Raw genomic sequence first — 13,209 nt, 5'->3', positions numbered from 1 at the left:
TTTTTTTTTTTTTTTTTTTTTTTTTTGTGTAAATTACTTTGATCGTAATTGTTTAGCTATTGTTTTTTCCATGGTTTTCTGTATGAACTTTCTCTGTACATGAATTCTCTAGAATTGGTGTGATAACATCTCCTTGTGCAGTACCTAACAAGTGTCTTCCTTTAATTTTTGAAGTTATTTTATCAAGCTTATCTTGGAGAAGAAATATGCTTTGCCATACCGTGTAGTTGATGCAGTCGTTGCGCATTTTTTGAAGTTTCTAGACGAGACGCGAGTAATGCCTGTAATATGGCACCAATCACTGCTTGCATTTGTGCAGAGGTTAGCAAAAAAAAAAAATCTTGTTATCTGTTCCCTTTTAATGTGGTAGATTTCATTTTCTTCAGAATAATAACTAATATTAGTTTCAACAATTAGTATATCACAAATACATTTGAATGCCTTGTTTCAAATATTGTGGTGTCACTTATGACTAGTTTTGCGTACATCTCATGCAGGTATAAAAATGAACTGCGGTTGGAAGATAAAGCAAACATTAGAATTCTTCTTCAAAGTCACAGGCACAAAGATGTAAGACTAAATTGTTTTGATTTGTAGCTTCACAAATCTTAATATTACTTTCCAGTATGGTGCCAATTATCTTAGAATTTGCCTTCTGGAATATAGGTTACTCCAGAAATTATGAGGGAACTAAATAATAGCCGCAGTCGTGGTGAGAAGGACGCTACTACAAATATCCTTGAACATAGTTAAATTTCGTATTATTATTGTTAAATATCTTTTTGCAGGCAGGAGACTTATCTCATCTGTGTTCTTTATGCTACGATTTTTGTTGGCCAACAAAATTGTCCATTTTCAAAACATCTTAAATAGGTTTAAATTACGAATTTCGTCCAGATAGCTTAGAATTCGATGCGTTCTTGAAAGTTCGAACACAGCTATTTAAACCATACCATATGGATTGATTTGAAACTGGAGTTGATCTATGCTGTTGATAGTGTTCCTTTTGTTTGGATTTTGGACTAATTAATGTGATGTTGAAGGAGTTTGTTCCTTGACTAGCTTTTACCTCCAGCTCCTGTGACTAAACCTGTGGAAGAAGACCGGTTCAATATTCCACTAGTTCCAATGGAAGAGGATTAGGATTGTTGACCTGTTCTTCTGCGGTGGCATCAGTTTCACAACATGGTTGGTTACTCCAGATTTTGTAGTGTTGAGAATTGATATGATATTGATTTCTATATATTAATTTATTTTTGCACATCGAAATCCCAGTCTGAAAAGAAAAAGAGAGAAAAAGATGTGTATTTTTTTGTAGAAAAAGTCTGGGAGAGATTTTATCTTTGACCTTAATGTGTGTTGTGTTGCTGAGTAAAGTCAATTTTAATTTCAAATCGTAGTATGGATTAGTTGATAAGCAATTCTTCGTGAAAATTTGTAGTTATCCAGGAGCAGTTTTGTGGTTGAATGATATCCTTTTATTTTTATTTTTGTTGGTTTTAGACATTTGTAGCTATCCATCCACTGATATTGTGTTTTTTTAGCTTCAAAGTTTCTTTACCCACTGTTTTGTTATCTTCGTTATCTTCTTCAACCGACGTGGGATCTCACAATCTACCCCTCTTAGAAGGTCCAGCGTTCTTGCTGGCGTTTGGTGTCAGACTCTGATACTATTTGTAATAGTCCAAGCTTATTGTTGTCATCTTTGGGTTTTTTATTTTTTGCTTCCTCTCAAAGTTGTAAAACACTTCTAGTAGGAAGAGGTTTCCACTCTTAGCAATGTTTCGTTATCTTCTCTAACCAATGTGGGATCTCACAGTCTACCTTCTTGGGGTGCCCAGTGTCCTCGTTAATGCTCGGTATCGAACTCTCATACTATTTGTAACAGTCTAAGCTTATTATTGTCATCTTTGGGCCTTTTTTTTTTCTCTCTCTCAAAGTTTTAAAACGCTTCCAGTAGGAAGAGGTTTCCACTCTTATAAGCAATGTTTTCTCTTCTCCGATTGATGTGAGATTTCAGATGTTTCGTTTTTCTCCAATCGGTATTTCATATGTGTATTACTACGATTTGAGCTTATCTTTATCGAAGAACAGGTTTATGGAATGACAATGACATTTCCGAACCCAAGGATTTAAAACTATAGCATCCACATATGGACCTAATCTTTTAGAAAGACAAGCAGAATGGGACCAAAGGGGAAAAAACCAAACAATTTCTATGAAATTACATATGAAATGTTTGAGAAACTTTTGTTTGTTCCATCTCCCCCACTCAACACGCCCGCGTGAGAAACCTTTGCCAAATTTGTGGGCTACTCTTATTCTATCACTCTCTCTCTCTTTCTTTAATGCTTTTTTATTTACTATTACTTTTTTCTTTTTTCTTTTTTTGAAAAAGTTGCATTATTGTTTGGTTCTTAATTGGATGACAAAAATTTCCATGAGATTAGGTCGGATTCTCACTCGAACGAGATTTTCATATTTTCTTTGAATAATAGATGAGCTCTTAAATCCATCACTTTCGACCTTTCGTTTCTAACCTTTTGAAATACTGATTCTTCATCTCATGTGAACTACCCTTATGGTATTTATTTTCATCATGTGTGAATTGGATCGTGTGTTTTAACTTCACGCAATTACAATCGGTAAACCTTGTTTCATGGACAAATAACGTGCTTCCCAAAAGAAGCAAAACTATGCACTGGTGTAAGCCTTGCAACATTAACTATGTTTCCTTATTTCTTACCTTTTTTATTTTTGTTCTAATTATTGACCGATGGAAAACAGAAAAAAATTTGAAACATTGTCGAGCAAAGGAGATGAATTTGGTAATGATAAATAAAGGGTACTTTTGGAATTCGACAGGGACAAAATCTTAGAACCTCGTTACCTCTAATTCTTTCTTTGACAAAAATGAAAGATAGGACTTTCAACACGGTTTTATTAGATTTTTCTCATAGATCTAAAATTAAAATTTTAATTTATATATTTTTTATTTTATAAAATCTAATTTAAAATTAATTATTGATGTCAATATAATCATAACTATGTACTTTCCACTCAAAAAATTATTATTTGAATCTTTCATTTTATATATTATTTTAGAAAGTTATTTCTTCATAATTATATAATTAAAAATATATTTCACTTATTTGATATTAATTAAATATTGAATTAACATTTTTTATACTTTAATTTGTCATCGAAAATTCAAGAATTTAATTATCTAAATTTAATCCAATTTTAAGTGATAATTTCAATTAATCTGTAATTTAAAATAAAAGTATAATTTAATGAAATCATGAACCACTAAATATCTTTATTAATTAAAATAATTATAATTAAAGTTACTAATTCGAGAAATTAAAAAAAAAAATCTGATATTTAATCTTTTTAAATGCTATTTTATAAATTAAATTAAAATTTATAAACTACCTAAGATAAGATAAGATATTACATGGAATATAAGAAATACAAATATTTATACTTTTTTAAATAAATGAACATGTCCTTTTATTTATTTATTTATTGTTCTTTTGATATGGATGAAATGCCCCACTTGAAGCTAGACTCTAGCTCAATTTAATATACATACACCCAACCATAATTCACTTTATCAATAAAGCCTGTAAACAAAAAAATCATTTTACCAAAATTAAAAAAAAAAAAAAACTCCAAAATTAAATTTAAAATGATTTTAGAGTTAAAAAATTTATAAAAAAAAAACCCGATAAAGAAAATTATAAACGACCCATGTCCAGAACTCAGAAACCAGGTCCCGACATAGGATGGTCTCAACATTACCCTGTGACATGGCCATGCTTTCTACTTCCCACTCGTTAAAAGTAAAACTATCTCACAGACCAACACAAGTGTTACAAGATATTTAAAATATATATATAGATAGACAGAGAGGGGTAATTAAAATAAATAATTTGAAAAATTAAGAACGAAATTATATAAATAATTTGAAAAATTAAGAACGAAATTATTTTAATAATTTGTGAGAAATATGAAGTGAAATTTCAATTGAAGAGAGAGAAAGGTAGAGAGAGAGATGAACAATTTGAAGGCATTGAATTCCATTGATGTCTTTGTTTTACTCGTTCCCCAATCTTTTCCATGTTTTTTCCTTTCAGTTTCTCCAGTCACAATCATGGAGTTTTTTTTTTTCTCTCTCTCTCTCTCTCTTTGTTCCCCCTTCCTTTATAAGCCATTTTCATGCTTCCTCTGCTTCCCCAGCTTCGATCATGGAGTTTGTGAATCTAATCCAAGAGCTTAATCAGGGGAGAAACCTCGCTCACCAATTACGCGATCATCTTCATCCTTCTCTTTCTTCTTCTTCTTCTTCTCCGTCTTCAAATGGCATTCTCTTGATCGATCAGATTCTTCGTTCTTACGAGAACGCGCTTTCTGTTCTCGCCGGCGGAAGCAGCGGCGGCGATGAAGAAATCCCGCCCACCATTGCGGCTGTGAAACACAGAGACGTATCGAAGAAGAGGTAATTTCGTAATCGATTGTTTTGGGATTTTAGGGTTTTGTTGGTTCGTGATTCTGATTGGATTTTAGGGTTTTGTGTTTTGCAGAAAGGTAATGGCGAAATGGAGTGAGCTGGTTAAGGTTCCTTCTGTCTCCACCATTGGAGCTCTTCCTGATGATGGATTTAGCTGGAGAAAGTATGGGCAGAAGGACATTCTTGGATCCAAATTCCCCAGGTCGCTTACCTTTTTTTCTCATTATGTTCTCTTCTCTGTTTCAAATCGTGTTCATATTGTTCCTCTGTTCTTGTTCCTGCGGGTTTAATCATCTAAACTGAAAAGAGTTTTTGAGAATCGTTGAGAGAGGAGTCTCACATCGATCATCAATTTATAGATAAGGAATACGTCTTCATTGGTATGCCATTTTGAAAACCATGAGAGCTTATGCTCGAAATGTACAATATCATATCACTGTGGAGGGTTGTTGTTCGATTTAATGGATGAAAACAATGATTATGATCAATTCAGTCGATCACATCAACGATTTATGAAGTAATATGACAGCAAAACTGAATCATTTTGTTGTGTTTTGGGAATTGCAGAGGCTATTTCAGATGCTCACACCGCTTTGCACAAGGATGTTCAGCGACAAAACAAGTTCAAAGATTAGACAATGATCCATCCATGTATGAAATAACGTACAGAGGTAAACACACCTGCAACAAACCTCTTCATTCAAACACACCAAAACAAGAACAAACCCCACAATTACAGCAACATCCAATGCTAATGCCACCAAAACAAGAACAAGAGGAGCCATTGCAGCAGCAGGATGCCCCATTGTACCTCACCGTCAGCTCGGACAATGTGGACGACAGCCTCCGACGACCCTTCTGTCCCCCGTCGCCATTGTTTCGATCTGAAGTTGAAGATGATCAAAGCCCTTTTAGGGGAAGTGAGTTGGAGGGGTTAGAATTTTGGTGTATTGGGGATGGAGATTTGGTCTCAGGTCCGAGTTCATTCACCAATATTTCCATGGGAGATTTGGAGGAGTATTGTAGTTTGGAATCCTTCTGCTGAATATAAACAAGCAATCGGCATTGAAAGAGAGATGATTTGATAATGTGAAGGTCTCCTGCATTGCTGCTTGGTTTTGAATTCAGTGTACTTATTCATCTTTCCGTAGGAGAAAATAGGCATTTGGTAACTTTCTTACCACTTGTGTGTTTGAATTAGAACAATAAGATTGGAATTCGTATTCATATTTTTTTCTAAAAGGACCAAAATACCCTCATTTTCAAGTCCCGAGCCGAGATGTAATCCATCGTTGAAGGGAGTTAACGATGTAACGAAGCTTGTGTCTTAAAAGATTCAATCCTCAATCCAAGGAGGCGTTTTAGAAGTCGGGTCCTCTCACAAAACCAATGCACATAGCTCGAGGAAGAGGAGATGTGAGATCCCACATTAGTTAGAGAGGGGAATAAAACATTCCTTAAAACCTCTCCCTAGTAGACACACTTTAAAACTGTGATGCTGACGACGATACGTAACGAGCCAATGGACAATACCTGCTAGCGGTGGGCTTACAAATGTTATCAGAGTCATTCATTGGGGCGGTGTGTCAACGTGGACATTGGGTCCTCAAGGAGAGAGGGGATGGATTGTGAGATCCCACATCGATTAGATAGGAGAACGAAACATTCCTTTAAAACCGTGAGGCTAAAGGCGATAAGTGACGGACCAAAGCGGACAATACTTACTAGCGGTGGGCTTGAGTTGTTACAAATGTTATCAGAGTCATTCAATGGGGCGGTGTGCCAACGTGGACATTGAGCCCTCAAGGAGGGAGGGAATGGATTGTGAGATCCCACATCGAAGACAAGATAACGAAACATTCCTTTAAAACTGTGAGGTTGATGACGATAAGTAACGGGCCAAAGTGGACAATACCTACTAGCGGTGGACTTGGGCTCTTCCAGGAGAAAAGTTTTTTGTGGTTGGTGGCATCATCGGCTTTGTGGGTAACACATGTCAACTAAGAATATGTACAAAGTATTCTCGTTATCTTTAATTCATCAATTATGTATTTTTTCGAATAATTTGATTAGCATTAACGATAAACGTTTAAAATATTTTATCAACAAAAATAAACTTACAAAAATTACTGTCAAAATTTTCTCGCTTTTGGGTAATAAATATTTACTCACAGTAGTTTTGTTTTCAAATTCTTGTAACTAATAAAATTTTAAACATAATTTGCAAATATCCCAAAGTATTCTCGATTTGTTCATAAGGGCCTCGAACCAATGACAATCTCACCGTCCATTTGGTCAGATCTGAACCACCAAAGTTTTGGGCCTGAAAATGGTAAGCCCATTTAGTGAGTTCCAGCCTATAAGCACGATAGCTGATGCTCACCATTTGAGCCATTTTGGTCTTTGGGGAATCAGACGGAAAAAGGAGCAAAACCAAAGATGATCTACCGGAAATGGAGTCTTCTCACCGGCCCCACCGCTATCTTGGGCGGCATAGTTGTCTCTCTGGCCGTCGCAAACTTCATCTTCGTTAAAGAAGTAATCCCTTGCTTTCCTTAACTCCCTTCGCTTTTGATTTTTAATTCATCTAGATTCTTTCCAATATTTTGGTGGTGTTGTTATTAATTTGTGTGTATGTGTGTTCTTGTATTGATCTGTTTGCCATGATTTGGATTTGTTGTTGTGCGGCCGACTAGATTTAGGGTTTCGCATAATTTTTCCTTCTGCTCTCTTTTGGTATCTGGAAATCGTGTTATGAAATTGAAAATGAATCTGTTCGGTGGAGATGAATGTGGCGTTGTGGCGTTTTTCCTTATTTTCTTTTGAAACTTTCGGTTTTGCCTGACAAATTTGGAATCTAGGAACATTTCACGCATTTTTCTAATCTCGGGACTTGAATTTGGTAGGATGAATGCTTTACTCTGGGGTTGGGTGATCATTTAGTCCAAGAGTTTAAGCAGTTGAAGCAAGATTATGTTAATATTTTCGATATCTCTATTTGGTTAAGTTGAATTTTTTTCTTTTCAGTATATTATTAAAACTTCATTCCATAATTACTGTATGTGCCTGTGGGTAGGCAACTGGTTCATACTTTTCCACTATATTCATTTACAGACAATAGAATTGCTGCATGTCTCTGAGTTGCCCCTTTTAATTATGTCTATATATTGTATTATTGGCCATTGATGTGTTGGCAATTCTCACTCATGGTTTGAGCTCTCTTAATGTTGCCGAAACTTCAATAAATCTAAAGCTTAAGTGACTTCAATCTTAACTTGTCGGTGTCTTTATAAATGAAGTTTGTACTTGAGTAGTACTTTCATTTAGCCTGGCTTTTCCATTTAGTGTTTTGACGATGAATAGATCAAAATAGTAACACCATATTTTTTTTCTTCCTTTAATGAATCGACCTGAGGATACAAAACAGTTGGTGGTAAGGCTTGTAGATGGACCTCCCCATTGTACTCTTTCTTTTTCTTTAGCAATTCCATAAGAGGGGGCTGATAAGGCTGCTGATAAAGCACAAGCCAAACACCTCATAATGTACCTAAGCATGGCTTGGCCTCTTTTGCTGAGGTTTGCTCTGGCATATCAGGCACGGCTTCAATTTTTAGTTGAGTCCACATGTGTGCCTTGTCAACTCACCAAATTGTTAGACGAACACGACTCTCCACAATGGTATGGTATTGTCCACTTTGAGCATTAAGCTCTCATGGCTTTGCTTTGGGATTCCCCAAAAGGCCTCATACCAATGGAGAGAGCATTCCTTGATTATAAACCCATGATCATTCCCTAAATTAGCGGATGTGAGACTTTCATCATCCAACACAGATAACCAAGACATTTCTTTGAATGTTATGTTGAAGGTGCGCTGTGGTATTACGCCAAATTTACATCTTCAACCGAGAAATTCTTGATCATTCCAAAAACCCTTTGTAGAGCTTCTACGGGCCATTCTTATATCTTGGATTTGAAAATATATTATCTGTTCGTAGGTAGTTCTTACAGTTACAGCTTCTAATTAGCAATTAATTAACCATCTATTGGGGATCATTATTATGGATTCTGGATCAAGTATGAGTTTCCTTCTAGATACAATTTCTTGTAATATAGAAATTTGTCCAGAAAATTTATGTTGAATTCAAATGTTTATTTATATTGCTAACCATTAAAAATTCCAAGATATTGGGCAGGAATCTTCACAAAGGAAAGAAGAAAACTCTTTGGAACACTGTTATTAAGTCTCTCATTGATTGGCCAGGAAGAAATAAGAAAATTTGTAAAATTCACTCGAACAATGTTATTAGGGTCTTTCATTGAAAACTTAACGTCAAAGAAAACTGATAAATTTTCCGATAGTTTTAATCATATTTGTATCTTTTGGAAATGGGCATGCCACAAAATGGAGCTCGCTTTGTAAAACCTTTTGTAATGAGAATTTGGTGCCAATTGGAGTGTTTCTTCCTCATCCTGTGTTTTGTATTTCATTTTTCGATGAGTGGTGTTTATTTCTCAAAATAAAAACATAATTGATACTTCTTTTTTCCTTAATTGACCGTAATCATTCCTATGAATGTTCATTTGCAGGATCCATTTCTGAAACCAAAGGAAAGGAAGCCGGAACCAGCTACAAAATGAAGGATATATTCAGCGAAGGTTCCAATTTAAATCATCTAGAGATTGTATCTGGATTGGTGTTGTCTTTAAATTGTTGTTTTGCTTTCTCATGAGAATTTGTTATTAGTTCTAAGATTCTCAGTTAGACCTGACTAGTGATCTTTATCTTTAAATAACCAGATGAGAAACGTTTCTTTGGCCACGAACCAAAAGTTTCTCATCGACTATTCTCGAATTGGATGTAGGTGGGGGATGTATTCGAACAGTTGGGTGTGTGGTGGATCCTTATGCTGTCTAGATTTGCAGAAGGAAAACCATAAACAAGAAGAAACAAAAAGTAAATAAACCATCACTCTTCTTTTTGTTACAAAAGATTGATTATCAGGTGTCCTTATTTCTTTTTTCAGCTCCATCAAGCTTATATTTTGGTTTACAAATGGTTTTACAAGATTGATCAATGGAGGCATTTCTGTTTCTATATATATATAAAAAGCATTTATTCTTTTCCAGGTAAAACAAACAGCCAACCAAAATCCTTTGAAGTAATATCACTTTCTATTCCAACCCTGTGAAAGTTCAATCTTGTGTTCTCCAAAAATGTCCAACCCTTTGAATCTTCAATCCTTTACATCTGAACCAACAATTGCATTAGCAAATCATTCCAGGAGTCTATTGGACCTGGTAAACACCAATGTAAACAATCAGTCTGGACTTTCTTATTTCCATCTGCAAATGGATGGAACTGCCTGTATGGACCCGGGTGCCCATCAGGTCTCAATAACGAGAGTCGGGTCGTGTCGAGAAGCTTCAAGCTTTGGCACTTTCCAGACCCAACAACCTTCCCAAACTCTTCCAGTTCAATTTTTCTCATTGCTACGTCCACATCTTTCATGTCAACCTCCCCTCCCTTGAAGGGCACTGTCCTATTGCATTGCCCTCCACTGAACCATTCTCCATTCTCAAAGTGATCTGGTGTGGTAGTTCTGAAGAACACAAACGCCTTGTGATCAGAACCCGTGATGAAGTCAAATACCCGGTCAATTACTTTTCGATACGCATACTCAAACCCTAGGTCTGTTAAGTTCTTTACCAAGCAGTTATGGCAGCCAATGACAGTGTCGTTCTCGTAGTATATAGCAGTCTTCAAAAACCATTTCCCACCTGCAATTACAACATAATCAAGATTCTTATACTGTGAGGTCCATTCTTCATCGAGCTTGTCGAGATGGAGCTGGACATCCGAACTCGAAACTCCATTGATATCCTCAAAAATGACCGCTTTCGTTAGGAACGGATCCCAAATCACTGAAAGTGTGAAGTTGTGAGATGGGAAGCTCCATTTTTTGGATCTGTACTCTTCATCGTGGTAGATCTCAACTGCTTCCTCCACCTGTGGGACATTTCCACTGAACTTTCATCAATAACAAAACATATCAACAAACAATAAATTATGCCAAAGAATAAAAAAGAACACGACAAGAAGCAAAGTCCACACGACAATATTCAAAGTGTTCCAGTGGGTGTTGGTGGGTCCTTTTCCAGCATCCAAGTCAGACCTTTTTTTTCCCCTATTTCTAAAATGTGGGGCTTTTTAGATCTGAAATCCAAGCAGAATTTATAAACAGTCAGTGAAGAAAAAAGGAAGTCCAATTTTTGTTCTTGAATTGTTAATTATGAATTTCTAGTGTAGTTGGTTTATTGGTCAATTATTGAGGATGCAAATATTGATGATGCTTTACTGTAGCAGTAGACCAAACATCTCTTTGTAATGACACCATAAAGAAGATGCAAAAGATAAGGTTCCTTAGCTTCTAAACAAAGTTAAGTTCATTGGAAATGAACTTCTTAACCCCTGTTTCAATTGGTGATCTAACCACATAGTTCTCCTCTGTTTAGGCTCGAAAACGATCCCACGAGATCACCGAATCTCGACACGACACAAAAACAAGACTAATAATTGCTTGAAACTCAAAGAATTGGAAGCTGTATAGTACCTGAGAAAGAGTACAAACCAATGATTGAACATGGTTACGTTGAATGGAATCGCCAACGAAAGCCCATGATTTGTTCCTCATTAGATTAAGAAACTTCCGGGGATTAAACCTCGGTAAATCGCAGTCCTTCGGACTCCATCTCCAGTAAAGATAACCCGTGTCGGGTCGTCCATTTCGTACACAGTTCTGATGAGCTTCAATGACATGGCAGCTCTCATTAGTGTAAGAGGGTCCAGCAAGGTCTGCTACCCATTCCCCCACAAATATATCACATTCTGCTCTAGTATCTGAATTTGTACATGAAAAAACCAGAATCAGTGAGCATCAAACATAGGAATTTCAGACAGATAAGATAATAGTGATGAACTTAGATCTATCCCCAAAATGTTTGGAGTAATTGTCTGCTATTAGTGTCTGAAAAAAGGGTCGATATGAAATTTGTTGTAGGGAGGGGGGATTTTCCCGAGAAAATCCATTTTCCTGGAAAAGTGAAGAGAAAAGAATCTCACCATTTTGAGGGGAATGAGCTCTGATTTGAAGAGGGGAAGATGACATTAGCTTGGAAGAAACAGAGAGGAAAATGTGAAAAGAAAGAGCAATGAAGAGCAAAAAGAGGGCAAATTTGAGAAGAACATGTCTTTGCTTTCTCACAAGAAATGGGTTATTGGGTTCAACCTTCATATCTCTCTCTCTCTCTCCTCTGCTTCTGAGACGAAGAAACGAAGTGAGAGAAAGAGAGAGAGAGAGACTTAATTCTGCAACCAACCAAAGAGGGCCTTAATTAAGTGAGGGGGTTGTGGGTTTAAGTCTTGAAAAGCTGATGGATCTAGATGGGTTGATCCCTTACGAACCTTCTTTCTTTTCTTTTTCCCTTTCCTTCTTATATTGCTGTCACTTTTGAGCTTGTTCCCCCCTTTTCTTTTGATAAATTATTGAGCAAATCCATCCATGTGGTTCTCATCTTGTTCGATATCCGTTATATGTATGTCTTTTAACAACTATTAGGTACATATTCGACGGTTCTCATGTCTTTAGGTGCAAAAGTACTCGTGTTTTGTTAGGAACTAATTTCCTTTATTATTAGGGGACAACAACCACTTGAAGGGATAGAGGAGCACATGTACGGTGGAGAGCGAACAAGAGGGAAACCGAAATATTGGTAAGAATCAAATTTAACTACATCTATCCTGCACTTTAATCTTAGATAAGTATTACGATCTTAGCTGTAGTAGTTAAAAAGATATATTATTGTATGACATTAAAGTTTAATGGTTGTAGTTTATGTAGGTTTAAAAGTATAGGATATGTATATATAAATAAACAAATAAGCTGAAAAGAAGGTAGAAAGAGAGAGGCTATGTGATGGTGGCACATGCTATTCAAGCTTGTGCTCTTCTTTGCCTTCTTTTTTCAAACCACTCATAAATATATGCCTTACCCTTCTAGTGGACTTCTCTTTATTCTTTCCTCCTTTCCTTTATTATTTGAGATAATGGATGCATTAATGAGCTCATATCTCGTATGGATATGGAGAGGAGGGAGTAAGGTGTGACTGTAAACTCATCGAGCCATGTCATGATGCAACCAAGGAGAATGATGCATCAGTTAACACATTGAGGATGTGTGTGTCTATTGAGAGTTTAGGCACAAGGCTCTTGAGTTAGATGCACGCGGCTATTACTTTGCGGCAATATGGACTCGACCCATTTCGTATATTTAGCTTCTTCTCTCACTGAGTTCTCCTGGTTCCCCTGCTCAGTTCCTAATGAACTTCGGAACGAATAGAAAAGTGACCAATAAATAGATGAAAGAAAGTAGAAGACGGTTTACCTTGTTTACAGTAAAAGAATAGTGAAACCCAAGTGAAAGAAGAATTGTCCAGGAAGGAACGAAAGACAGCCAGTAACTCCTCTCATAGGTCGAAGGTTGCAATACAAGTATGTACACGAAATGAAGTTTGGTTGACGATGAAAGAACTTCACCTAAAGTTTTCCATAAGGATGGCCATGATCGAGTTTAAATCAAAACGCTACATAGTTGGAAGAGTATACGAGTAACGCTAGACACTAGACAACTAACTTTGTT

The 13,209-nt window shown here is 36.2% G+C and overlaps 3 protein-coding genes across 3 annotated transcripts in view; 2 read left to right on the top strand and 1 right to left on the bottom strand.

Moving 5' to 3' along the window:
* Positions 1 to 1,421, top strand: part of LOC111461214 (bystin) — a 4,701-nt gene extending 3,280 nt beyond the window's left edge. Inside the window, exons 7-11 of the mRNA XM_023104728.1 lie at positions 175 to 321; positions 498 to 570; positions 667 to 733; positions 1,070 to 1,143; positions 1,174 to 1,421. Of these exons, the coding sequence (XP_022960496.1) occupies positions 175 to 321; positions 498 to 570; positions 667 to 733; positions 1,070 to 1,143 (361 nt within the window). The 3' untranslated portion in view covers positions 1,174 to 1,421. The remainder of the gene's footprint in view (positions 1 to 174; positions 322 to 497; positions 571 to 666; positions 734 to 1,069; positions 1,144 to 1,173) is intronic.
* Positions 1,422 to 4,121: 2,700 nt separating this feature from the next.
* On the top strand, positions 4,122 to 5,750 carry LOC111460868 (probable WRKY transcription factor 53). Its single transcript, XM_023104208.1, has 3 exons — positions 4,122 to 4,501; positions 4,587 to 4,715; positions 5,081 to 5,750. The coding sequence occupies exons 1-3, from the start codon at positions 4,251 to 4,253 to the stop codon at positions 5,556 to 5,558; spliced, it is 858 nt and encodes a 285-aa protein (XP_022959976.1). The 5' UTR covers positions 4,122 to 4,250; the 3' UTR covers positions 5,559 to 5,750.
* Positions 5,751 to 9,468: 3,718 nt separating this feature from the next.
* Positions 9,469 to 11,967, bottom strand: LOC111460866 (protein trichome birefringence-like 26). Its single transcript, XM_023104207.1, has 3 exons — positions 11,634 to 11,967; positions 11,125 to 11,411; positions 9,469 to 10,520 (listed from the first exon to the last, which is right to left on the bottom strand). The coding sequence occupies exons 1-3, from the start codon at positions 11,803 to 11,805 to the stop codon at positions 9,756 to 9,758; spliced, it is 1,224 nt and encodes a 407-aa protein (XP_022959975.1). The 5' UTR covers positions 11,806 to 11,967; the 3' UTR covers positions 9,469 to 9,755.
* Positions 11,968 to 13,209: the final 1,242 nt, after the last annotated feature.

The sequence above is a fragment of the Cucurbita moschata genome, unplaced genomic scaffold, assembly GCF_002738365.1.
Source record: "Cucurbita moschata cultivar Rifu unplaced genomic scaffold, Cmos_1.0 Cmo_Scf00024, whole genome shotgun sequence".
In the NCBI taxonomy this organism is placed as follows: Eukaryota; Viridiplantae; Streptophyta; class Magnoliopsida; order Cucurbitales; family Cucurbitaceae; genus Cucurbita; species Cucurbita moschata.
This window is presented reverse-complemented; position numbering and strand designations above follow the sequence as displayed.

Bases quoted from the DNA above. Each gene is read 5' to 3' on its own strand.
- LOC111460866 (XM_023104207.1), bottom strand. From the start codon at position 11,805: ATGAAGGTTGAACCCAATAACCCATTTCTTGTGAGAAAGCAAAGACAT. The intron at 11,412-11,633 runs GTGAGATTCTTT...GTACAAATTCAG, and splicing joins AGCTCATTCCCCTCAAAATG to ATACTAGAGCAGAATGTGAT. The intron at 10,521-11,124 runs GTACTATACAGC...AATGTCCCACAG, and splicing joins TGGTTTGTACTCTTTCTCAG to GTGGAGGAAGCAGTTGAGAT.
- LOC111460868 (XM_023104208.1), top strand. From the start codon at position 4,251: ATGGAGTTTGTGAATCTAATCCAAGAGCTTAATCAGGGGAGAAACCTC. The intron at 4,502-4,586 runs GTAATTTCGTAA...TGTGTTTTGCAG, and splicing joins AGAGACGTATCGAAGAAGAG to AAAGGTAATGGCGAAATGGA. The intron at 4,716-5,080 runs GTCGCTTACCTT...TGGGAATTGCAG, and splicing joins CTTGGATCCAAATTCCCCAG to AGGCTATTTCAGATGCTCAC.